The sequence below is a fragment of the Amborella trichopoda genome, chromosome 3 (assembly GCF_054954075.1).
Source record: "Amborella trichopoda isolate Santa Cruz 75 chromosome 3, AtrichopodaSantaCruz75HAP2 v2.0, whole genome shotgun sequence".
NCBI classification, from domain to species: Eukaryota; Viridiplantae; Streptophyta; class Magnoliopsida; order Amborellales; family Amborellaceae; genus Amborella; species Amborella trichopoda.
In genome coordinates, this window is record NC_142338.1 from 60,798,052 (window position 1) to 60,824,099 (window position 26,048).

The following is a 26,048-nucleotide window of genomic DNA, read 5'->3' on the forward strand; positions in this document are numbered from 1 at the left end:
GAAATAAATTCACAAAAATGGTCTTAAAAAAACCATAACATATTTAATATTTAGAAGAATAATCTTCACTAACAAGCCTTCATTTAAATGTTCCACCACCAAAACAAATAATTAAGGAACAAAACAATGGATTTACTACTAATAATTCACACCATCTTATCACTTGACCCCTCTCATTCTTGCCCATATTGGACCAAAAATGTTTTTGTTAACCATGGCAACTAGTTGATCACAACTAGCACCAAGAAGAAGATGGCCCCAAAAAAGACAGTGCGCCCATTAACAGTGTTTGGCTTTGCTGAGCTTGTAGGCCCTTGGGCACCAGGAGCCAGGGTCCCTTCAGAGACGGTGATCTTCAGCTTTTGACCACCAACTGCACAATGCTGGCCAGAGGTGCAAATGTACCACTTGTTCCCAGGGGTTGCCAAGGTAATTTTATCAGATCCAGAATTCATTATACCATTGTTTGGCTCCTTAATGCAGCTCTCAAAGCCGGAGGCATTCACTTTCACCAGGTTGTGTACTCCTAGAGGATAGTTGAATGCTACAAGTACCAAACATTTAGACTGTTGCTTCAACTATCAGGAGGCAATTCCGGAAATATCAGACAATTTTGATGAGTCTTAAGATTTAATTAAATCCTAGTACTTGAGTTTCCTACAGTTCATTAGCCAGCATCATCCCAACTATTAGTATCCAATGCTAGCACCTGAATTTCCTACAGTTCCTTCAATTAACGTGCTTTGAGGGGACGATCACGGTATTTTGAGCAGGAGAACGACGCGCCCCAACCGTTCGTCGTCACCAAAAAGAGTCATCATACAACTGTGTGATGCTAGAGAACTGTAGCACACCCAAGTGCTAGCATTGAATAATAACTCTTATCTGTAAGTTGGTCATGGCTATCATCATGAAAAACAACAACAACAATAATAATGAAACAATGAGTAAAAAAGATTGAGAAATTACTTAAAAGTGTCTCCAACAGTGAATTCTTTGCCCTCAGCCCATGCATTGTAATCAAAGTTGATGGTCCATCCCTTCTCATCTCCAACCACATGATCCTTAGCCAAAACAATGGCTGGTAAAACAACAATAGCAAAGAGGAAGGCCAGCTTTGGAGCCATTGTAACTAGCTCTTGAGGGTTTCTAAAAGCTTAACAATTGTTTCACTTTGAGATGGTTTAGGGTTTCTAGAGCTTTGGATTGCTCTAAAGCTCCTCACAATTGAGATGGTGAACCTTTGTGCCAAAGCTCCGTATATATACATTTTAGGGGACCAAGGGAAAGCAAATTGAACATAAATTATTGAATATTAAGATTTGACTGAAATGGGGGTAGCCGTCTAGGGCCTGCATATAAGATGATGGGACTAGGGCGTGTTGTTACTTCATTACAAAAAAAATGATGTCATGCTCCGATGAGAGCATACTGTACATTAACTCCGTCGATTTAAAAGAGATATTGCGGGAAGATTTTTTTTTGTTAGAGGATGATTTTAAAAGGCCAAAAAAAAAACAGTGGATTTTTTAGTTCTTCAACGCCTAGATCTTGCCTTTCGAAAACTGGGTGTCCCTTATTAATTTTCGAGCTGTTATTTTTTTCAAGCACATAGAACATATGATTCGAAAATTTTCTTTTTTTTTTTGAAGCTGATCGCTATGTCTCAATATGTTACATACCCAGAATATGGGGCCATCCTAAATTAAGATTTACCTAAGGGAGCAAATGGACAGTATGCTCTAGCAGAAGCGCCGTATCCTTTGGCTTTTGTTAACATGATTGAAGTTATATTACATAGAAAGAATATAATATTTTGTTAAGACTATTGTTAAATAATTTATTTTAAGAAATATTGTACACTTTCTCTCTCCCGTACCCTAATTGGAAAGATCGTTTGGCATTGACTCTAGGAATATTTGATAGATGCATAAAAATAATCTAATATTTAATTTGGACGATTGTTCATTAAATTGAGCAATGACCATGTATGTATGGCTACTGTAATCCCGTAGGCACATATTATACACTTGCTCCCTTGGGCAAATGATCTCCTTGTGATCACGTTCTTGATCTAAAATTTCGAGATCCACTTAGAATTACCTAGTATTTAAACATGTGGGGGTAGACACAGACTCTCCTGAGTCTGAGTCAATACAAGTCTGAGTCAATACGAGGATCAACTGAGCTAGCGACTCGAGTCTGAAGTCCGACTTGGCTAAGTTGCTTGGAAAATAATGAGAGGACCCTAGGTTCAAGAGTCTGACCCGATTTTGGGAGATGCCCATTAGAGTTGGTAGGTCCCTAATTTGAACTGAGACAGAGGAAGAGGACAAACAGGTTATTTTAAGGGAGAGAGAGGACATTTGCTTGTCATCTTACCACAAAGTTTACGGAGACTCGACAGATGGAAATAGTGAAGTTCGCTTACATTCCACTTGCTCATCCACTCCAATAAGTAAATATTCATCCACTCATTGCCAAATTATCTTTACAATGGAGAGAGAGAGAGAGAGAGTTATATTTGTAAAATCATATTATTTAACAATAGCCTTACTAAAATATTGGATTTCTTTTTATGTATCTATTAAACTATGACCACAGTCAATGCAAAGTGATCTTTCCAGTTATAGAGAGCGGTAGTATTATATTTGTAGGAGTCTATTGTTTAATAATATTCTTACTAAAATATTTGTGTACCTTAACTTGCTATGTTTTGAGAACATACAAATAAGCGCGTGGCAAGGGAGCAAAAGAAGGAAGAAGCATCAACCCATCATCTTATATGCCGCCCATCGACGGCATATAATCCTCAATTTCACCTGATCTTAAATTAAATTATTTATGCACAATTTGCTTTGCTATGTTCTCTTAAAATCTATATATAAGGAGCTTTGCCACAAAGGTAGATCATATCAATTGTGAAGAGCTTTAAAGCAATCCAAAGCTTTAGAAACTCTGAACCGTCTCAATAATAAGAAACACTAAACCAATTGAGAGGTTTAAGGAAGTCGGAATCGGGCTTGAGCTTGAGTGGTTAGCAGTTGACACTGGACATTAGCATTACTGTATCTCAAGTTCAAATCTCTTGAACTTTCCCAAAACAAAGGACCCTAGAAGCTGGTTCCCATGGCTCATAAGCTTGCCTTCCTTTTTGCCAGTGTTGTTTTACCAGCTATTGTCTTGGCCAAGGATCATGTAGTTGGAGATGAGAAGGGGTGGACCATCAACTTTGATTACAATTCATGGGCTGAGGGTAGAGAATTCATGGTTGGAGACACACTAAGTAAATTTTCGAACTTTTCTACCCATTATTTCATTATTATTTTGCTTTTTGTAGTGATTATAGTGACCAACATTGGGTGCTTGTGCCCATATGTTGAGTTTCCTACAGTTTACTAGCTTCATGCGACTGTTTGATGACCAGCCAGTCATAAAAGGGAGGTTGGGGTGTGTTGTTCCTTCCTTCAGAGCATGATCCTCACATCAAAGCCTATTTACCGGCTTTGGGTGGAGGAACAACAAATGCCGGCCATCCTTTCTTGACATTGATGGTTGGGATGCTGCCATGGAACAATGAGAAACTCAAGTGCTAGTATTAGATACTTTCGCTTACAATCAAGTCGACACGAACGTTTATAAAATGACACGTTTGGTACGTGTAAAAATATTTTTGTGAAAGTATTTTCACATGAAAGAATTCCCTATGTGTTTAGTTGTGAGGGTCTTTTACACATCAATTTGCATTTTTTACACCAATTGGCAGCCAATTAGTGTGAACAAAAACTCACATACCTACTCATATGGGGGAATTCTTTCGTGTGAAAATAATTTTACGCTTTACCGCATGTGACCTTATATCTTATTTTCTTGAAAGATTTCATTCACTCACTTCCTTAACAATCCACCTGGAAATATTAGTTTAGTAAATATTAAAAACAGTGAAGAGTAGCAAATTCAAGTGCTAGCACTAAATACCAGTGTCATGGTTCCATGATAGTATGGGTTCCAAACCAATTCCCCCCAAAAAAAACCCATTATATATATATATATATATATATATATATATATTTTTTTTTTTTTTTTTTTTTTTTTTTTTTCAAACATATATAAATATTTTTTAGATCCTTTCTAAATCCCCACCCCATAAGTCCTTATTTTAAATTTTGTTTTATATTGTTTGCTTTTTAATTTTTTTTGAATTAACGATCCAGACCGATCCAAACCCTAACTGCATCGCTGATCTAGCGATTCGATATGGATTTGTAGGTGAACGATCTGCCTCACTAATCTACGTTTTGTAACACTGTTAAATACTAAGTCCTTGGATGATGCTAGTGAACTATAAGAAACATTAGTGCTAGCATTAAACAAGATACGAACTCCTAATCTTTCAACATGTTTCGCACCTGTAGCATTCACCTATCCTCAAGGAGTACACAACGTTGTGAAAGTGAACGCCTCCAGCTTCGAAAACTGCATCAAGGAACCAAACAATGGCATAATGAATTCCGGTTCCGACAAAATTACCCTAGCTACCCCTGGGAACAAGTGGTACATCTGCACCTTTGGGCAGCATTGCGCTTCTGGTGGCCAAAAGCTGAAGATCACAGTGTCTGAGATGGCTTTCGCTCCTGGTGCCGAAGCGCCTACAAGCTCTGCAAAATCAAACACTGTTGATGGACTCACTCTCCTTTTCGGTGCCATCTTCTTTGTGGTGCTAATCGCAATTAATTAGTTCCCATGGTTAACAAAACCATGTTGGGTTCAGTTTGAGTAGTGATTGGAATTATTAGTGGTAAATCCATTGTTTTATTTATTTTTATCATTTGTTTTGGTCGTGGAATATTAGGTGGAGGTTTTTGGGATAGAAGATTGTTCTTCTAAATTTTAAATATGTTTCAATTTTTTAAGACCATTAATGCAAATTTTTTGCATATTTTGTTTGAGATATGGGAAAACTGGACATCTATCGTTGCCATATATCATTGGCCAAATTATGTGATATTGAGCTCTTTTAAAAAACGGAACCAAATAGCATGAGACCGGTTACTATTGCTACAAGGAGGTCACCGGTTACTATTGCTACAAGGAGGTCACAATCACTCTTTGACATTAAATACGATATTGGATGTCTTGGATTGCATTTCAAAGTTCAAGAATTTCCAATTTCCTTTCTGAACCTTGAGTCAAGTCAATGACACATTAATAACCACCTCTTTAAAAATCTGATGGACAAAAGTGTTTTTAGTGTCTCTTTTCCAAAAATAAATGGTCTCTTTTTACTTTTCTTTTATATACATACTTGACTTGTATAATTCTTAAGATGCATGTGTTGTCAACATTATACAATAAAGGATGTTGATGTTGTTTGGTTTAATTCTTTGCATAGTGTGAGTCTTGATAAACGAGTTTTCACAATCTCTCTCCTTATAGAATAGGATGCTCTCCTTATAAATTTTCAAAGTCAATGGATTATAAGCGGAAGATCATCTTCTCAAATTTTTTGAATTTTTAATTAATAAATTTATTATGATTATATTTATGCAATGAAAGTAAAAAATTTAAAAATGAATGGTATACAGCCTTCCAAAAGGTTCTAATTTATGTAAACTGATACTTAAAAATAAGTGAAACTAATGTAAAACAATCAAAATAAGCAAATATGATACCTTCCTAAATTTTTAACATTTAAATTATGAATTATATTGTATGGGATATATTAAAAATAATTTACAACTACATCAAATTTTTAAGAATACTATTTTCTTTATTTGTTTTTCCTATTGGAAACAGAGTTCGATTTTCTGTTAGTCGCTCATTTTACAAAACAGTAAATTATATTAATTGAAAAATAAGAGATATGAAAAGAAGTAATACAACACCTTCCAAATGTGTAGAACTTAGATTGCAAAGTCATTGCACAAAAATGTATTTATAACATTTTAATAAAAGGTTTTTGAAAATTGAGCAATCTGATATCATACTATTCTTAGAAATTTTTTGTTTAATGTTAATAAACACCAATTGAAAGGTGGTGTTAAAATAATTTAACATTACAATACTTAAGGGTGTCATTGGCATAAGGTTGCAGCCTTAAACAATCAAAGCAAGACCCACTTCTGAACTTTTTCAAAAGACGTAATTTTGGTATTGAAAATTATTATAATAGCTTAAAAATCTAATTTTATTTCTAATTGTAAAATTTTTTATTCAAAAAATGGTTCAGATCAAGTAATCTATAACCACTTAAAAATCTTAAAAATGGACGGTCCAGATACTATGTTATAAGACTTATTATAAAAAAAAAATTTTATATTTATACATCTCGAGTTCAAGATAATCGATTTGAATGTTTTTCGTATGGCGAAACAACCTTTTTCCATTCGTTCAAATATCACTTATTTGTTTGATTTGACAACAGCCTTTTTCCCTTCCGACACATATACGAGACCGAGAGTCATCCAATTAGGGTTTTTATTTTTTTTAGTATTTATTAAGAGATTGGAATTTTATACGAGGTTGTTTAGGTTTTTAGTTTTTTTTATGCGGCACTTGTGTCGTTTTTGTTCTTTAGACAATTGAATATAAGAATTAAAATGTCACACCCCAAGAATTTACAATACTGATATTCCTGAGATGTGGCAGTCAAAACATATATATACATCTCTTTTTAGGACAAATTTACAATGGTGAATTTTTAAAAAGTAACAAAAGAAAGTTTAAGCACAACTTCAATATCTTCCCAAAGTTGATCCTGACGAGCACTCAAATGAAACCGCAGTTATCCTGAAAAATGTTTATCATAGTTTGATGAGTTTGGCTACTCAGTAAGTGATCATCATAGTCCTAAAAATAATCATGATTGAAAGATATCAATATTTTCCAAAATGAGATCTATTAATAGAAATGCATCAATCAGTTTCACTTTCAATAAATGCATAATTAAGTATAATCCAAGTAATTGAAATGTTTATAACAGTTTTAACGGCAGTGCATAATTCAAAGGATTTCACAAAATACCTTACTGGCGTTCCAAGTAGGTCACCTATATACCCCATTAGCGTCCTGATGGGTCCACTTAATCCCTATCGGCGTCCCAGATAGGTCCACTTAATCCCTGCAGGTCCACTTATACCTCACCAGCGTACCAGATGAGTCAACTTAATCCCTACCGGCGTCCCAGATAGGTCCACTTATACTTCACCGGCGAACCGGATGAGTCCACTTGCATACTTAAATTATTTCTAAATCTCTTTAAACATTCGAAAGCAGCAATATCATGTACTCAACATATCACTGAAATCATTAATATGAATTTCACTTAAACCATTAGTAACAGTCACTCTCTATAACATTTCAAAAATAACCAATCAAATATTTTGGGCTCAAATTTAGAAAGGTAGCAGTTTGTAAAGGCATTCTAGCATAATTGCCAACTTAATATGTATAGGAAAACTCTTATAGAAATCCAAGAATACAGAATTATTGTTAATAAACACCAACTAAAAGGTGGTGTTAAAATAATTTAACATTACAATACTTAAGGGTGTCATTGGCATAAGGTTGCAGCCTTAAACAATCAAAGCAAGACCCACTTCTGAACTTTTTCAAAAGACGTAATTTTGGTATTAAAATTTATTATAATAGCTTAAAAATCTATCTTTATTTTTAATTGTAAAATTTTTTATTCAAAAAATGGTTCAGATCAAGTAATCTATAACGACTTAAAAATCTTAGAAATGGACGATCCAGATACTATGTTATAAGACTTATTATACAAGTTTTTTCTATATTTATACATCTCGAGGTCAAGATAATCGATTTGAATGTTTTTTCGTATGGCGAAACAACCTTTTTCCATTCTTTCAAATATCACTTATTTGTTTGATTTAACCTTTTTCCCTTCCGACACATATACGAGACCGAGAGTCATCCAATTAGGGTTTTTATTTTTTTTAGTATTTATAAAGATATTGGAATTTTATACGAGGTTGTTTAGGTTTTTAGTTTATTTTATGCGGTACATGTATCGTTTTTGTTCTTTAGAAAATTGAATATAAGAATTAAAATGTCACACTTCAAGAATTTACAATACTGATATTCCTGAGATGTGGCAGTCAAAACATATATATACATCTCTTTTTATGACAAATTTACAATGGCGAATTTTAAAAAAGTAATAAAAGAAAGTTTAAGCACAACTTCAATATCTTCCCAAAGTTGATCCTGACGAGCACTCAAATGAAACCGCAGTTATCCTGGTAAATGTTTATCATAGTTTGATGAGTTTGGCTACTCAGTAAGTGATCATCATAATCCTAAAAATAATCAGGATTGAAAGATATCAATATTTTCCAAAATGAGATCTATTAACAGAAATGCATCAACAGTTTCACTTTCAATAAATGCATAATTAAGTATAATCCAAGTAATTGAAATACTTATAACACTTTTAACGGCAGTGCATAATTCAAAGGATTTCACAAAACACCCTACTGGCGTCCCAAGTAGGTCACCTATATACCCCATCAGCATCCTGATGGGTCCACTTAATCCCTGCAGGTCCACTTATACCTCACCGGCGTACCGGATGAGTCCACTTATACCTCACCTATATACCCCATCAGCGTCCTGATGGGTCCACTTAATCCCTACCGGCATCCCAGATAGGTCCACTTATACCTCAGCGGCGAACCGGATGAGTCCACTTGCATACTTAAATTATTTCTAAATCTCTTTAAACATTCGAAAGCAGCAATATTATGTACTCAACATATCACTGAAATCATTAATATGAATTTCACTTAAACCATTAATAACAATCACTCTCTATAACATTTCAAAAATAACCAATCAAATATTTTGGGCTCAAATTTAGAAAGGTAGCAGTTTGTAAAGGCATTCTAGCATAATTGTCAATTTAATATGTATAGAAAAACTCTTATAGAAATTCAAGAATACGGAATTATTATTAATAAACACCAATTAAAAGGTGGTGTTAAAATAATTTAACATTACAATACTTAAGGGTGTCATTGGCATAAGGTTGCAGCCTTAAACAATCAAAGCAAGACCCACTTCTGAACTTTTTCAAAAGACGTAATTTTGGTATTAAAATTTATTATAATAGCTTAAAAATATATTTTTATTTCTAATTGTAAAATTTTTTATTCAAAAAATGGTTCAGATCAAGTAATCTATAACCACTTAAAAATCTTAGAAATTGACGGTCCAGATACTATGTTATAAGACTTATTATACAAATTTTTTCTATATTTATACATCTCGAGGTCAAGATAATCGATTTGAATGTTTTTCGTATGGCGAAACAACCTTTTTCCATTCGTTCAAATATCACTTATTTGTTTGATTTGACAACAACCTTTTTCCCTTTCGACACATATACAAGACCGAGAGTCATCCAATTAGGGTTTTTATTTTTTTTAGTATTTATTAAGAGATTGGAGTTTTATACGAGGTTGTTTAGGTTTTTAGTTTTTTTTATGCGGTACTTGTGTCGTTTTTGTTCTTTAGACAATTGAATATAAGAATTAAAATGTCACACCCTAAGAATTTACAATACTGATATTCTTGAGATGTGACAGTCAAAACATATATATACATTTCTTTTTAGGACAAATTTACAATGGCGAATTTTTAAAAAGTAACAAAAGAAAGTTTAAGCACAACTTCAATATCTTCCCAAAGTTGATCCTGACTAGCACTCAAATGAAACCGCAGTTATCCTGAAAAATGTTTATCATAGTTTGATGAGTTTGGCTACTCAGTAAGTGATCATCATAATCCTAAAAATAATCATGATTGAAAGATATCAATATTTTCCAAAATGAGATCTATTAACAGAAATGCATCAACAGTTTCACTTTCAATAAATGCATAATTAAGTATAATCCAAATAATTGAAATGCTTATAACACTTTTAACGGTAGTGCATAATTCAATGGATTGCACAAAATACCCTACTGGCGTTCCAAGTAGGTCACCTATATACCCCATCAGCGTCCTGATGGGTCCACTTAATCCCTATCGACGTCCCAGATAGGTCCACTTAATCCCTGTAGGTCCACTTATACCTCACCGGCGTACCGGATGAGTCCACTTAATCCCTACCGGCGTCCCAGATAGGTCCACTTATACCTCACCGGCGAACCAGATGAGTCCACTTGCATACTTAAATTATTTCTAAATCTCTTTAAACATTCGAAAGCAGCAATATCATGCACTCAACATATCACTGAAATCATTAATATGAATTTCACTTAAACCATTAATAACAGTCACTCTCTATAACATTTCAAAAATAACCAATCAAATATTTTGGGCTCAAATTTAGAAAGGTAGCAGTTTGTAAACGCATTCTAGCATAATTGCCAATTTAATATGTATAGAAAAACTCTTATAGAAATTCAAGAATACGGAATTATCACAATTTATGGGATATCAATCCACAAATAAACATTTCATAACAATACTATAATCAATTGCAAAAATGTCAATTTTTAAATAATAAGGCAGTCATTTGCACATGAATTTTACAATGTCTAAATATTCAAAATAGTAGCAAGAACTGTCACAATTTTACTAAAAGCAGAAATATCACATTTATTTCTAACAATAGACAAGAAAAATAAATAAATTTATTTTTCATAATTTACAGCATTCAATATTTCTAACATAGATAAAATATCACAATTTTTATTAAACAGATTATTTTTCATGAAGATGATGTCACTTACTCACAAATATTTGAGAGGGAGGTTCCGATAAAAATTCGGCTCGAGAGAGGAGTTCACTGTGTTTCGACCAGAGAAAAAATCTCAAAAGTTTTCTAAGGTAGGAGTCTTCACCTCTCTGAATTTAAATTCTACCAACATATTATTTTATTCTTTTATTACGTTACAGGTGTGAGCGTTAGTTTACGCGTTAAACACCTCAAGCTTTTATTACGTTACAGGTGTGAGCGTTAGTTTACGCTTTAAATACCTAAAGCCCACGTCCTTTAGTGGACGGGGCAAGAGCAAGAAAACACAAAGCTTTTAAACGAAAAGCTTTGAAAAGTAGCGAAGGTCCCTAAACACCATCATGTTCAAACGAATCATCATGTATTAAAAGTTTATTTCCTTTTTTTCTTTTTTCTTTTTTTTTTTCTTTTTTTGAAAGTTTAGGATTGTTACATAAAATCTAATTTTACATAGACGAAGGGTGCGGTGCAAATCAAGTAGAACTATAAATACATGAAATTTCAAGATACACTGGTCGACAATTGAAAATCTATTTTTATATCTAATTACAAAATTTTAAACTCTAAAAATAGTGCAAATCAACTAGATCTATAAATACATGAAAATCTTGAAAATGGACGGTCCATATAATGTGTTGCAAGATACATTATTTTGCTGACTGAAATTTGTTTTTTATTTTCATATTCATACATCTCGAGGTCGAGATGATTAATTAAAGGATTTTCCAACATCCAAACAACCTTTTTATTATGAATTTTTTAAGTGCACCGTTAATTCTACATTTTAAGGATGAGACCTTATATAAACTTTTTGCATAGATAAAAATCTAGGATATGGTTGTGGTTAGGTTTTATGGGATTTTTCTTCTTTTTTAAGCAAAAAAATATGTAACCATGTGGATAAAATAAGATAAAGAGATAATAAAATTAATTTGTGGGTCATGTAAAGAGATTTTTTTATTTTAATAGTACTTTGCCTTACATATAAAGAAAGATTTATAATCTCCCACTCTTTATTTTTTTTTTGTTTTCTATTTTTTTTTTTTTTTTCCTCCGTCTTCCCTACATCAATAGGTATTAGATGTTCAGAAGATCCATCCACCAAAATAACGCCAAAACCTACTTTCATGATCTACGAATTCATGGAGGTTGTAAATTAGAGCATAAATAAAGCCATAAAAGATATTCGAGTCGAGATCCACCAAATTTAAAGAATGAACCAATAATTGTAATGCTAAGAAAATATCAGTCACCAAGAAGACATTTAGATCTGACACAAAATCTTAACCTTTGAAAAAGCAATGGAAAAGAAACTTCGAATACCAAGAAAAAGAAAATCTCAATGGGAAAGATGCTGACAATAATCCAAAATATCTATAAATTTTAATAATCAATTATGAGGAAGAAGAGATGCTGTGACATGTCAAATACACCTCGTGCATTTAAATTTTCAACATGGGACAAAACCTCCCGTATATTCTTATTAGGAAATAAGGCAAAACTACGATAGTAAAACTATAACTTCGGAATTTATAGGCCTTTTGCAATGCATGATATTGGTGAGAAAAAGGTTTGAGGGCTGGTGTTGTGTCGTTGAAGGAGATTCTTTCGTGATGTAATTAACAGAGGAAACCATCTTGGAAGTGTTTTTCTTTGGGACATCGGTGTTGAGATGGATTTTTCCTTTCAATATGTCTGTAAAGATGCAAATGAATCGGCAAATGGATTGGCAAAGAGGGGTATTTTCTTGGATTCTAATTCTCCGGTGATGTAACTCTATATATAGTTTGATTAATAAAATTTAAGTGTAAAAAAAAACCATAACTTTGGAAAGGATATTAGTTTGAAATACGTACACGTATGAAGAATTCTTTAGATACCTCATTCTCGTGTTTGTTATATAGGAAGGCAATAATTACTGTACCATATGCTTTTCCGACTTTTGCGGTATTTTGTGAAAAAATACAGTTTTATCTATAGAAAAATATTACATAGAGTTGAGGCTCTAAACGATCAAATTAGGGCCGACGTAAAAAATTTCATTAGAAGAGGTTGTTTTGATGCCCAAATATCCTCAAATTAATCATCTCGACATCAAAATGCATGGACAGGAGAAAAAAATTGATTTCAAGTTTTGGAAATAGTGTATTTTGTAACGTATTTTTGGACTGTCAATTTTCAAAATTTTCAAGTTTTTATAGATTTGTCGATCTACACTATTTTGAAGCTTTAAACTTTATAAATAAAGATGAAAATATATTTTAAGACTATCACAAAAACTTCCAGTATTGAAACCATATTTCTCGATACTATTTGAAGATCGGCTCTAATTTGATTGTTTAGAGCCTAGGCCCTATACAAACCTCACCCTTTATCTATCTAATGGTAAAAGTACTTTTTCTTCTTTCACACTAAACAAAAAAGGGCTAGGGTTCGAGATGAAAATACCCCCGCACCTTATTCTATACGTTGTGGTTTTCATTTTCATTAACACCACTTTACAAATACCTTCGAAAAACAAACTCTTAAAATATTTGAAAAAATGGGTAGGGCATGTCTTCTCCAACGAATTAGTCTTTTTGGAAATTGGTCTCATGGAAAAAAATAGAAAACCACAACATATGGACGATTTGTCATCACCTATAGGGAGTTTAGGCCACAAAAGAAACAGAAAATTTGGTCGAAGTGAACAAGGGGAAAACTCCAATCCAAACAAACATTCCCTTTGGTCCTTACAATGATATTTGAATAGTCAATGTAGCATGATATTTCAAATAAATAATTTACCCAATGATTTAAAAAACGGATCAGTGACCCAAATCGGGCATCCCAAAGATTGGTCCGAATCGCCTTTTTACTATGTGAATAAATAGTGAAACAACAAAAAAAACACATGAAAAAACAGTAAACCGACCCATAACTAGTTTGGATCGGTGAATCAGCAGTATGATTCGTTGTTTTACTATAAAGAATCATAGGTTTACTATGTTGAAATGTCGGTTCCCTTCTAGACTTAGTCGTTGGCTATATATGCATAGAACCGAAACGGAGTGACTGATTCCCCTGTCGGAACCGCGATTCCATGCCGATCTGGAGGTTTTTAAATCATTGGTTTTACCTGATGGAGTAAATGGTTAGTACAATCCGGCAAGAATATAAATTCTTTTGGTATGCAAGAGTACCTTGTTTAGTAAGTCTTAATGAAATATTATATACTTTACATGTCCTTGACATTTCCATTCAAATCTATACAAGGACTCGATGAAGCCCGGCAGCATCAACCATATGTGCTATGCCGCCCCTAGACGGCCACCCTAGATGTATTTTTTATTCTAAATTATTTATATGCAATTTTGTTTTCTTTAGGCCTGATAAAATGTATAAATAGGGAGCTTGGACACAAAGGTGACCCAACCCAATTGCAAAGAGTTGTGAAGCAGTGGAAACCCTAGAAACCTAGTTTCCATGGCCCATAAGCTAGCCCTCCTCCTTGCCGTTGCTGTTTTACCAGCCATTGTTTTGGCTACTGATTATGTGGTAGGAGATGATAAGGGATGGACCATCAACTTTGACTACAATGCTTGGGCTCAGGGCAAAGAATTCATGGTTGGAGACACACTGAGTAATTTATCAAACTTTTCGAAACATCATTTAATTGTTATTCTTGAATGAGCTTTCTATAAGTCCCATTCATAATTTATGTTTTCAAAGGCACACTACCATTTGATCACTTCATATGGTTGAGAGTGAGGCAATAATAGCATCACACTTAGTTATGACCTCACAAAAATAGTTGATGCCAGCCGATGACATTGTTATCTGCTCGCTCTTTGTCACCCAAATAGCAATATTCGGTTGAAGACTCCGAAAAGGGCTTCCCAATTATGCATGACTTTCTCTTTTCTTTGAATTGTCTCTGAATCTTTGAAGTAACATTCTGTTTGTTTGGCACATGTTTAGCATTCAACTATCCAAAAGGAGTACACAATGTTGTGAAAGTGAACGGGACCGCTTTCGAAAACTGCATCAAGGAGCCAAACAATGGGATAACAGATTCCGGGTCCGACAAAATTACCCTGGCTACCCCTGGGAACAAGTGGTATATTTGCGCATTTGGGCAACACTGTGCAACTGGTGGGCAAAAACTGATGATCACTGTATCTGACATGGTCATGGGCCCTAGTGCCAATGCCCCTTCAAGTTCAACAAGGACAAACATGGCTAAAGGACTGGATATCTTTCTTGGGGCCATCTTGGCACTAGCTTTGCTTGTGGTTAATAATTAGTTGCCATGGTTTTTGTACTCCATGGAGTGCAAGTGAAAGGGAATATTTGAGTTACTGGTCCATTGTTATTATTTTTCTTTCATTTCTTTTGGTTGTGTTACCATTTGAAGCAGGATTTGCTCATGAAAGGTTATTCTTCCACATATTAAATATGAGAAGATCTTTTTATACCATTTACATTGAAATTTTTGCCTTTTTTTTTTGAGACATGTGAAATTGTGGGCATATATCTAGGTTGAATCCATGCTATAGTGCTTTCCAAAGAAAATTTGGTGAAGAGCACATATACTGTGCTCCCTGAAGAGCATATCCCTTGGGCGAAAGACTTACTAGGGAGGATCACTTCGATCTGAAATTTTAGGATCCACTTAAAAATCACTAAATTAATTTCAAAAAGAAAAAAAATGAAAAACTGGATTTTGAGCTCTTCAACACTTAGATCTTACTTTCTAAAAATGAGATGGTCTTGCATCAATCTTGGAAGGCATATATAGGGTGCAGAAATGTAACTTTGCTTTTTTAGGTCAATTACTAGGTTGAAGATGTTGCGTCCACAAAAATTTTGGGGTTCTAAAAGTTCTATTGGATTGAGTTTTACCCGAGGGAGCAAATAGCCAGCATGCTCCAGCGGGATTGCGAAAATCTTTGTGAAACCATACTCTTTATTTCTTTCCAATATCATGATGAGTGGCCGAGAATTTATGGGATGCAACTTAATATTCTGTAACCAGTAATACGAGAACAAAGATGTATGCATATCAATAGTTGCATAAATATCCAATCCTTTTCGTTGTAGCATTGCAACAAAGCATGTTCTTTTAATTATTTTCTACAAGTTTTATCATTATTAAGAAATGCATAAATTGAATAATTATGGTAATTAGGATACTTCAGTTCAAGTTAAGAAAGACAACAAATTGTTAGAAAGGTCGACTCAGGCCGACTACTAGGTCTAGGCCCAAGATGAGTACTCGGGCTGAGTCCAAGTAACTCGGACCGAGTAGTGCCGAATACTGTAGCAGCAAAAAAAGGTTAAGAAATTATGAAAATATAAAAAATCCAAAAACTAGAAAATGTATGCTTAAAGAAAAATTAAGAAAAACACTTCAAAATGAGCTTAAAAAGTAATTTAAAAAAATATATTATAAGAAATCAACTTGTGGCTGGAATTCTTTTGAAAAGATGAGAAAATATGAAAATAAATATTTATGGTCAAAAGATAGAAAACATATATATATATATATATATATATATATATATATATATATATATATATATATATATATATATATATATATATATATATATATATATATATATATATATATATATATATATATATCAAATAAATTCCTTATTTTTGGACACCCAACTCGGGGTAACTCGGGCTCCCCAAGTTATCGAGCCCGAGTACCCGATACTCGGACCGAGTAGTCAAACACCGAGACAACAATGTATGGCAGGAATCGGCCCTTGGCCTGGGTGGTAAGGGTGATGAAGCCGCAACGTTGATATCAAAAGTTCTAGTCCTAAGTGTTAAAATGTCAAAAAAAAATGAAAAGGGAAAAAACATACAAAGGGCAATAACTACCATAGAAAGCATGCAATGCATTAAGAGTCAAATTATTGAAATTGTTACTAATGCATCCTGGTTCATTTAAAATATAGTGCACTAATTTATAGACACCTACTAAATTGATTTGAGTACAACTGCAATGCAACTAATCAATAGATCGGGAAAAATTGTATGATTACGTGAAAGGAGAATACAATAATTTAAAAAGAGGAAAATTTGCCAAAATATATGAAGTTTCTACATTGCCTAGGTTTTATAAAAACAAAATACAGCCATGCCTCAAATCCTCTTCTAGATCTTCATAATAGATCTAAATCAATTTCTAACACTGGCAATAAAACTTGAAACTCAAAAAGTAGTACAGATCTTGTGGATATATGAACACTTATGTATAATGTGAAATAGACGGTCTAGATAATTTGCTACAATATACACAAGTTTTAGAGTTTAGAATCCTAATTTATTTTCACAACTAATATGTTCAAGCTGAGATGATCGATGTAAAGGTTTCCAAATATTGAATTGTAATTTTGATGAATTATGAGATAAGGCTTTGCTTATTTTGATAGGGCTTCGGCCCTATCAAACCATTTTCCTTTATCAAAATACCCTTAAATATCAACTATTTAATATTTTACCTATTTTCAGTTGTCATCATGTGTATATTGATGGGCTTTTCAGAATTAAAAATATGGGTAAAATATTACATAGTCTGTCTCTCATATGTAGTCTGATAAATTTCTCAAAAAAAATAATGGGACCAAGGCCCGAGTCATTTTCATTCCACAAACCGGGAGAGAGAGAGAGAGAAGAAGAAGAGAGTTACTGCAACATTAAAAAACCATGATTAATATATTTACCAGAAAAGCATGTCGTATAAGTAGAATATGTACAGGAAAAGAAGACATGGTAATAAACCATTGATTGAAAAATCAAAATCAGACCCTGAATCATTGTAGGGCCAATTCTGATTCAGCTGGTCTGGATTGGTGGTTTCTGAGTGATAATATAGTAAAAAAAAATTAAAACCAAAAAATTGGGGGGATTCTGAGTTACCTCATACCAAAATCGCCCACCTGCTGATCTCAATCCAAATCAGGTAGTTTTGAGATGGATCATCGTTTTAAATCACTTGAATAACTGCCGAAGTAGCTTCATTTATGAAGTGTAATGTGAAATCAGCTTCTTCTTTTTCTTTTCTTTTTTTTGCTTTTTAAGAGTAATTCAGTGGGGATTACAGGCTGGCCCCTCCATGTTTTAGAAACAGTCGCCATTTTTTTCAAATTGATAGGAGTAGAAACCAAAGGGGTAGCTGAAGCTGGGTGGTGTTACCAACCTTGTCCTCAACCCCATTCCCAAAAAAAAATATAAATAGATGGTAGAGATGAGCAATTGTTCCACATCGAACATGGCAAAGTCGAGAACATGCTCATTTCCACTAGGGATGGGAATGGGTTAGGTCGAGTAAGGTCTGGGTGGACCCAACCTATTTAGGATGGGTCCAAGCCAATTGGACCCAGCCAAATCTATAAATAACTAATATATAGAAAATAAAATCTATATTTTATATTATAAACTTAATATTAATATATATTATATGCTTAATCTTTTTAATATGTATTTATCCTGATACATACCGGGTCAAGTCGGGTCGGGGATCAAAATTAACCTCACAAGATCTAAGCTGGACTAGACCCAACCAGGGTCGAGGTCAAGGTCAAATGGACCCAAACCTGACCTGTCGGGTCCAAAATCTTGGTCCAGACCAGACTTGATTAAGTCCACAGGTCCACCCCACTCAATTCCCACCCTTAATTTCTACCCCCTATATGGAAAGTACAAAATATGGAAAACCGGACAAAAAGCTCATCTCTGTTGAAAACTGTATGTCTGTATATTTGGGCCCTAAGCCTCTATGGAAGATGTATTTCAAAGCTTATCCAAGATATAAACAAGAGCCCTAATTTATAAGGTTAAAAAGTTGGGTACTATTAAAAAAAGTCACATATGCAATGAACCACCTTCCTAATTTGGATTCACATAAAAGTAAAGAAAATATTCTACTAAAAAATAATTGCAGATTTCTATATTTTCCACACTCCCCCTCAAACCCAAGATGAGTTAAGAGATAGCAACTTGAGTTTGAAAAAACTGAAAGCAGGTCTTATAAACAAAGCAGAAGAAACTTGAGCGGTTGCAAATCAGCAATCTTCATAAACTGACGCCTCGAACAGAGCAACCGCGCATAACATCAAATCATCAGGCCTCCGGAACAGACATGATCGAGTAACAAAAAAACTCGATCATCACTCGCGCATAACATCAAATCGAACATATATAATCGAATAACGAAAAACTCGATCATCACACATGATGGAGTAACAGAAAACTCCACCATCCAATAGGATTGAGTAACGGAAAACTCAATCATTAAACATGATCAAGTAACGGAAAACTTGATCATCAAACAAGATCGACAAATTTGATCATCAAACAGAACGCACTTAGAAGAGCTGACAAAAATCAGCAGCTTATCAACAAACATAGTTGGATATTAGATTTGGAGTTGAGAACAGTAACATCCAAAAACAAATCAAAGAGTCAAAACACGACTTGATAGAGAGACAAATCAGATTGTCGAAACACGAATCAGTGGCGGTTTTACAAATGTTGCAGATCGACCATTTTCATATGTCATTTTCAGAGTTGGATTTAGAGACGGTTTTCAGATCCGGCTTCAGAAGGGAGCACGGCAGCAATGGTTTACCTGAGTTTTGATGTCAGATGAACAGAGAGGTGCAATCAGATTGAGGGCTTCACCGATCTAAAAAACTGCAAACTGAGGTTGTCACAAGTACTTATACTTGCACTTACTCCAAAGGTCCGTCACATGTGCATATTGGTGCACTGTCACTTTTGCAAAGAGGGTAATGAAAAGTGCTTCCAACAAAATCGTTTCGGACGTGACCTTTTGCAAGTAGTTAAAAAAGGCAACGGAACTTATTGACTATTCAAGAGATATTGAACTGATTCAAATGAAACTTTTGCATATTTTTCAAAGTAGCTAGTAGCACGGGCATTGTACAACATATTCATTAAGAGAATTAATGAAGAATAAATAAATAATTATAACTATTTTTTATATTCTTTTTTAGTACTATGACAATCATTTTCCTAAAATAATTTTATCCCTACTTTATCACGAGAAATTTAAAGGCTGATCGTATCTCCGATATTACCCCACTAAAATGAATGTATAGTGGTCATACGAGTCTTGCCGTTATTATTTGGATAAGTTCCCTAAACAACAATAAACAATAGCATTATGTAATTTAAATTTTGAAAAAATTCACTTTTAAAAAAAATAACTCTCTTCTTTCTTTTTCTTTTTCTTTTTTTTTTTGTTTCTAAAAAAATCTTTCAAAATTATTTACTTGATCAACACAAGTATATTTCATATAAGGAAAAAGTTTATATAAGGGTGCAACTTTAAAATGTAGAAAAAAGGCACACCTCAAAAATCTAGCAAAAGTTGTTGTTTTGATGGTGAAAAACCCTCTAATTATTCATCTCGACCTCGAGATGTGTGGATGTAGGAAAGAAAGAGATTGTAAAGTACAAAAAATGGTGTATATTGTAATACATTATCTAAATTGTCCATTATCAAGATTTGAGATTTCTATGTGTTTCTAGATCTGCTCGGTCTTTACCATTTATTGAGTTTCAAATTTTATAATCAAATGAGAATTAGTTTTCAGGTCATCTTTCAAATTTCCAACACCAAAATTACATCTTTTGATGAGTTTTTGGTAGTGCACCACCCTTATTATAATCCCTTTCACTATATGTGACAAAATAAAAAGACCCAAAAAGTCAAATCGTTCACTTTTATTATCGATCCTCATATAAGTAGATTCCAATAATATTCATATGGTCAATGCAACCTGTCTTTCCAAATTAAATAAACAAAAAGAAACAAAATATATTTATCTTACATTCAAAAAAGAATGTCCCTTATAGGCTATAGAAATTGTATTATAGAAGATGAGCATTTCATAAATGAAGCCAAAAGATTGTATGCTCCCTCAAGAGCATATACTACACTAACTCCTTCATCTAACACTATTTAAAGAGCATTTTAGGATCTAAAATTTTGTGATGTAATCTCCTCGAGCTAGCAACCAGCCTCAAAAAAAAAAAAAAAAAAAAAAGGCAGGGGGATTTATCAAAACCCATAGCTAATTTAACACTTTGTCCAGTTGCAACAATTCAAACCCAAGACCATGTGTTTTTTCATGGGTATTTTGAAATTAAATTAAAAAATATTTGTAAAGTGTTAAATTATTAATCACTTATGATTAATTTGATAAATTTCTCAAAAAAAAGTACTTTCTCATAAGAAAAAACAAATCATCCTAAGATTGAATTAGACAACCGATTCTTGAACAGTAGTAATATAAGTTTTTACGAACTGAAAACTCCTCTCTTTTTTTAAAATGCTCATCTAATGATTCTAAAGTTGGTTCCGAAGTTTTTTATTCCAAAATATCCTCCTGACTAGTTTTTGCCAAAAAAAAGTAAGTGTATAATATGCGCCTCATGGAGTACTCTACATCCACACACAAATAGATTATTGAAGGAAAATGGTTAACGCTATTAATAAGTAAAGCCTCACCGCATAATTCATGGAAATTGCAATTTAAGCATTAAAACCCTCTAAATTGATCATCTTGGTGTGCAAAAATATTAGGAACTCGAGTTCTAAAAATAGTTTAGATTAATTTCTCCCTAAAAATAAGTGTTCACTGATCTGCAATATCTTTACCATTTTTTTAATTTCAAATTGTATTGTCGGTGTTGAAAATTGATTTTATAGCCATCATGAAGATTTCCGAAACCAAAAATACTTTTCAAATGAGGATTTGAGGTAAGACTTTATTTTCTTTTCATAAAGCCTAGGCCCAATAGAAACTTCAACCATAAAAGTTATGTTGAAATTAAGTTCCAAGGTGTACAGTACATAATGATACAAGAAACAACGGAAAAAACAAAGCCTTTGAGGCCTCAGCCCATCCGCCATGCCGTATTGAGGCGGCCTCGTTTTGGCCTTTCTTTAGCTCTAAGTTTTTGTCAACATTTGTTTTTCTACAATGTTTGGACTCCAATAATGTATATATAGACAGTGCATCAGTTGCAAAGAGTGGCATAGAAATTGAGAGCTTTAGAAGCCCTAGAAAACCAAAATTCCCATGGCCCAAAAGCTCCCTCTCCTCCTTGCCATCTTGTTTCTACCAGCCATTGCTTTGGCTACTGATTATGTGGTTGGAGAAGATAAAGGATGGACCATCGACTTTGATTACAATGCTTGGGCAGAGGGCAAAGACTTCATGGTTGGAGACACTCTGAGTATGTCCCATGAATTTCCTTGCGCTTTTGCTATAAAAAATATACTACGAGACTATTTACCTTTAGTACAAGGTGTTCACAAATTGCGTCATTAGGTATGTTTGGGAAACAGGTCTTGTCTACCTAGATAATGACTTGACGGGTTAGGTCTCGATCGATTTGACATTGACCCAACCTTGGCCAAGTTAGGTTTGGGTCCAACTTGGACCCTATCAAGTTGGGTAGAATCGAGGTCAGTGTCAACTTGACATGTCCCAACCATATATATATATATATATATATATATATATTACCCCAATCTTTTTCAGGGGTATTTTTATTATTTAAAATCTTGTAAAATATTGTTTTTATATTTTTTTCTTTGCGCCCTATTTTTTAGTACACACATACGAAATTTTATTGTGACATATAAATACTTGAAAATCCTGAAGATAGACAGCTAAAAATGATTGTGACCTCTTTGTGCTAATAGTAAAAAGACTTTATAATATACAATCCTATTTTACAAATTTACTAAAACTAAGAATGAAAATATCCATGATTATATAATGGAAAAATATATAAAGAGACCGTTTACTTATCAAATTAGCCACTAATTTTCATCAAAATGTGCACCATGCAGTATTCAACTATCCTCGAGGCCAACACAACGTCGCAAAAGTGAACGGCAGTGCTTTCCAAAGCTGCACAAAGGAGCCAAACAATGGGATAATGGATTCCGGGAACGACAAAATTACCTTGGCTACCCCTGGGAACAAGTGGTACATTTGCACCTTTGGGCAACATTGTGCAGTTGGTGGCCAAAAATTGAAGATCAGTGTGTCTGATATGTCGATGTCCCCGGGCATGCAGCCGACCCCGAATCCTACAGCACAGAGCTCTGCAAGGACAAACATGGCCAATGGATTGGCCATCTTTCTTGGGGCCATCTTTGCCTCATTTCTTGTCATCCTTAATTGATTGTAATGTTTGACAAACCATACTGGTTCTAGACTATGATGAATAAGAGGGTCATGGGTTTGGGTGACTTTGGGTTCTTTCTAATATCACTGTTGCCATTGATATTAATGGTATTGTTTGTGTAACGTTTTGAAGTAAGATTCTTCATCCAAATACACATTTTTGTCTTGGATTGATATATCAGTTAGCTCTGTTTATGTGTACGATTTGTTTTCTTTGGGAATATTTTGAAGTTAGCGTTAGAGATGTGAGTTTTTGTGCAAAAATATATAATTTTTATTTGTAACATTCAAAAATATATTTTTTTGTTGTTGTTTGATCCAGTGATTTCAAAACTAGAGAGAACAGTCACTCTTCGATTCAATAGTGGTGGGATGGATCATCAAACCGATTGGGTCATTGAAAACCAAAACCATAAAATACATTAAAAAATTTAAAAAACTTTTAAGTGTTTTTCCAAGATCAATTTTCATGGGACTGATTGTTTGGGGTTTGGTCAGAAGAATAACTGCTAGGACCAACTGGTCCACTCAAGTTTTAAGGACACTGGGTTGATCCATCATCAATTTTTTTGTTTTGACTTTTCAATTGATGCATAATAGATAGGGAATATGAATAATTTTTGGATGGCAGATTTGGAGCTTCCAAAGGAAATCACTTCTGTATATAGATAGATGGCCTAGAACACCCCCAAATAGATGGGTCATTTGCATCTTGATTAATAACAATTTTACGTCATTCCCCAATCCCACCTCAAAATCATTACTTATTTCAAATAAATGAAGCCAAATCGATTTTTTGAAAATAGAAACAAATTTTTGAAGCAATAATTTATAATAATAATAAAGGTCACAAATTAGTGACAAAATTACTTTCAAACATTATAAACTTTACAAACATGTGGTGACGAAATGATTAGGAGCTCGAATAGGAGGCCCCTATAGAACAAAGGTCCAATTACTCTTGTAGAGCAACCCATAATACATTTATAACCATCATCTTTCGAATTATAGCGCTTAGGGTGTATAATTCTAATAAATGCTACCCAGACATTTATCATGGCATACAATGATATATTGAGATGTATATCCCATAATTCATAGTTATAGCTACTAACTATCGCAAATAAATTGTTTCACTTATAGAAAGTAACAATTATGGTGTTGATGTGCAGGGAACCACAAGATTTGTTGTAGTCTAGATGGTTAGGATACTCGGTTCTCACCTAAGAGACCCGGGTTCAGTTCCTGCACTAAAAGTTCAGTAGTTGCCATACTGCATACTTTGAAATTACAACCAGTTGGGGAATAACAATATACCAAAAAGCCAAAACAACTTTAATAAATTGGTTTTGTTCCAAAAAGTCAAAGGCAAAAAAATTGGGTCAGACATATATCCGTTGTGACAATTGTGCACAAGTTAAGATGCCATTGTTTTGAAACCCCCTTGACTTTCACTTCTATTTTTGCTCCCGTAAATTTGCATGCATAATTAAAAAAGGGAATGCCTAGAAGGGATGAACTATTTAACATTCTATCTATGTCACTATTCCAACGCAAAATCATGTGTTTTTTGGGGTATTTTAAAATTAAATCAAATGTGTAAAATGTTGAATTGCTAATCTCTTTTTGAGTGATTTGATAAATTTCCCTTGAACAAGTGGCATTCCACAAATCCTTAAAAGAGATACACGAGCCATACAATTTACAGAAGGGGCATTTGAGGTGGAGATTAGCTATATGCAAATAGGTGATCTCCACCTGGCTTTTACTACTCCAGTGTTCAACCTTGCACAGGCCCTTAGTGCATGGGCTGCTTAAATATTCTCTCCCGTTCCATCTCTTTGTTTTTTCTCTTATTAACGCTCCTACTTTCCCACATCGAGTTTAGTAGCACAATTTACAGATTCTCTAGATATCAAGTTCTTTCCTAAATACCTTCACTATAAGGAAAAAGATATTGTTAGCCCACAGTCCTTCAGGGGTTGCAATGGACCGAGACCCGACCTGGGACCCAAGAGGTAGACTCAATGCGGGTCTAGTTATAGGTCCAAAAATTGGATTGAGGGGTCGAATGTGGGTCTAAATCTTGGACCTGAACACTATTCGGGTTTGGGTCTAGGTCCGATAATCCCAATATATGAAATATATTTAAATATATACCCGACCCTTTGCCACCCCTATAGTCCTACAAACTAAAGGAAAGGCCCAGATGAACAAGAGAGAGGGGCACACGATTTTTTATGGCCATAGCCGCGGGCTGGTTTACGACACATAAGCAACCTTGGGTTATGTTGATACCAGTTGTATGCATGCTACTTGGCTTCTACCTCTATTAAATTCAATCATATTGAATTTTGAGGGTAGTAGTTTTGGTAATCCCGGACCTGCGGGTTTAATGGGGATAATTAGAAATAGATTAGACGATATTCAATGTATGTTTTCTGGTTCATATGGCCATCATACAGCCAATGAGGCAAAAGCTCGAGGGCTGGGCTATCAGAAGGCATCAAGTCTAGACGGGAGGATACAAAGATTATTGAAGGAAACTCAACCTGATAGGTTGGAGTAATGGAACTTTTAATATCCCCTGGAGATAAAGATCTTTATTTCATAAATTAAGACCCATTCTCTAATCACAACGGGTTGAGATCCATCATTGCTATAAGGAGGCAAATGAGGAAGCTGATTGCCTAGCCAGGAGTGGAGCTAACCATGTTTCTATGGTCGTCAATTTTTTTTAATTATGACTCTCTTGTATATACATTGTAAATCTATTTGGGGATGAATGAAAAACTAGTGTGAATGTAAATTAAAAAAACATTGTAAATCTATTTGGGGATGAATGAAAAACTTGTGTGAATGTAGATTAAAAAAACAATTTTTTTCAAAAGAAAGTAAAAGACCCAAAAGATCTCAAATTTTACACATGCTGGCCCGAAAATTTATCAAAATACTGATGAGAGAGTAATTCAACATTGTACCCATTTGCAACTATTCTAACTCTGACTATGAAATTTTCATGGATATTTTAAATTTAAATAAAATAATAATAA

At 33.9% G+C, this 26,048-nt stretch overlaps 2 protein-coding genes, 1 long non-coding RNA gene and 2 pseudogenes across 3 annotated transcripts; 3 read left to right on the forward strand and 2 right to left on the reverse strand.

Annotated features, from left to right (window-relative positions):
- Window positions 1–221: 221 nt before the first annotated feature.
- On the reverse strand, window positions 222–1,127 carry LOC105421854 (blue copper protein 1a pseudogene; annotated as a pseudogene).
- Window positions 1,128–3,129: 2,002 nt separating this feature from the next.
- LOC105421856 (blue copper protein 1a pseudogene) lies at window positions 3,130–4,738 on the forward strand (annotated as a pseudogene).
- A 1,850-nt stretch (window positions 4,739–6,588) lies between these two features.
- Window positions 6,589–8,791, reverse strand: LOC148783009 (uncharacterized). Its single transcript, XR_016052053.1, has 2 exons — window positions 7,024–8,791; window positions 6,589–6,789 (listed from the first exon to the last, which is right to left on the reverse strand). It is a non-coding gene; the product is annotated as an uncharacterized LOC148783009 (long non-coding RNA).
- Window positions 8,792–11,147: 2,356 nt separating this feature from the next.
- On the forward strand, window positions 11,148–15,224 carry LOC148783010 (blue copper protein 1a-like). The gene is made up of 2 exons (XM_088861972.1): window positions 11,148–14,387; window positions 14,726–15,224. Exons 1-2 carry the CDS (start codon window positions 14,231–14,233, stop codon window positions 15,049–15,051), a joined length of 483 nt encoding a protein of 160 aa, XP_088718098.1. The 5' UTR covers window positions 11,148–14,230; the 3' UTR covers window positions 15,052–15,224.
- A 6,652-nt stretch (window positions 15,225–21,876) lies between these two features.
- On the forward strand, window positions 21,877–22,993 carry LOC18421543 (blue copper protein 1a). The gene is made up of 2 exons (XM_006826289.3): window positions 21,877–22,033; window positions 22,656–22,993. Exons 1-2 carry the CDS (start codon window positions 21,877–21,879, stop codon window positions 22,991–22,993), a joined length of 495 nt encoding a protein of 164 aa, XP_006826352.3.
- The last annotated feature ends 3,055 nt before the right edge of the window (window positions 22,994–26,048 follow it).

What these genes read in the sequence shown, in the direction of transcription:
- LOC148783010 (XM_088861972.1), top strand. Translation starts at nt 14,231, where the DNA reads ATGGCCCATAAGCTAGCCCTCCTCCTTGCCGTTGCTGTTTTACCAGCC. An exon ending in CATGGTTGGAGACACACTGA is followed by an intron (nt 14,388 to 14,725) that starts GTAATTTATCAA and finishes GCACATGTTTAG; the next exon opens with CATTCAACTATCCAAAAGGA.
- LOC18421543 (XM_006826289.3), top strand. Translation starts at nt 21,877, where the DNA reads ATGGCCCAAAAGCTCCCTCTCCTCCTTGCCATCTTGTTTCTACCAGCC. An exon ending in CATGGTTGGAGACACTCTGA is followed by an intron (nt 22,034 to 22,655) that starts GTATGTCCCATG and finishes TGCACCATGCAG; the next exon opens with TATTCAACTATCCTCGAGGC.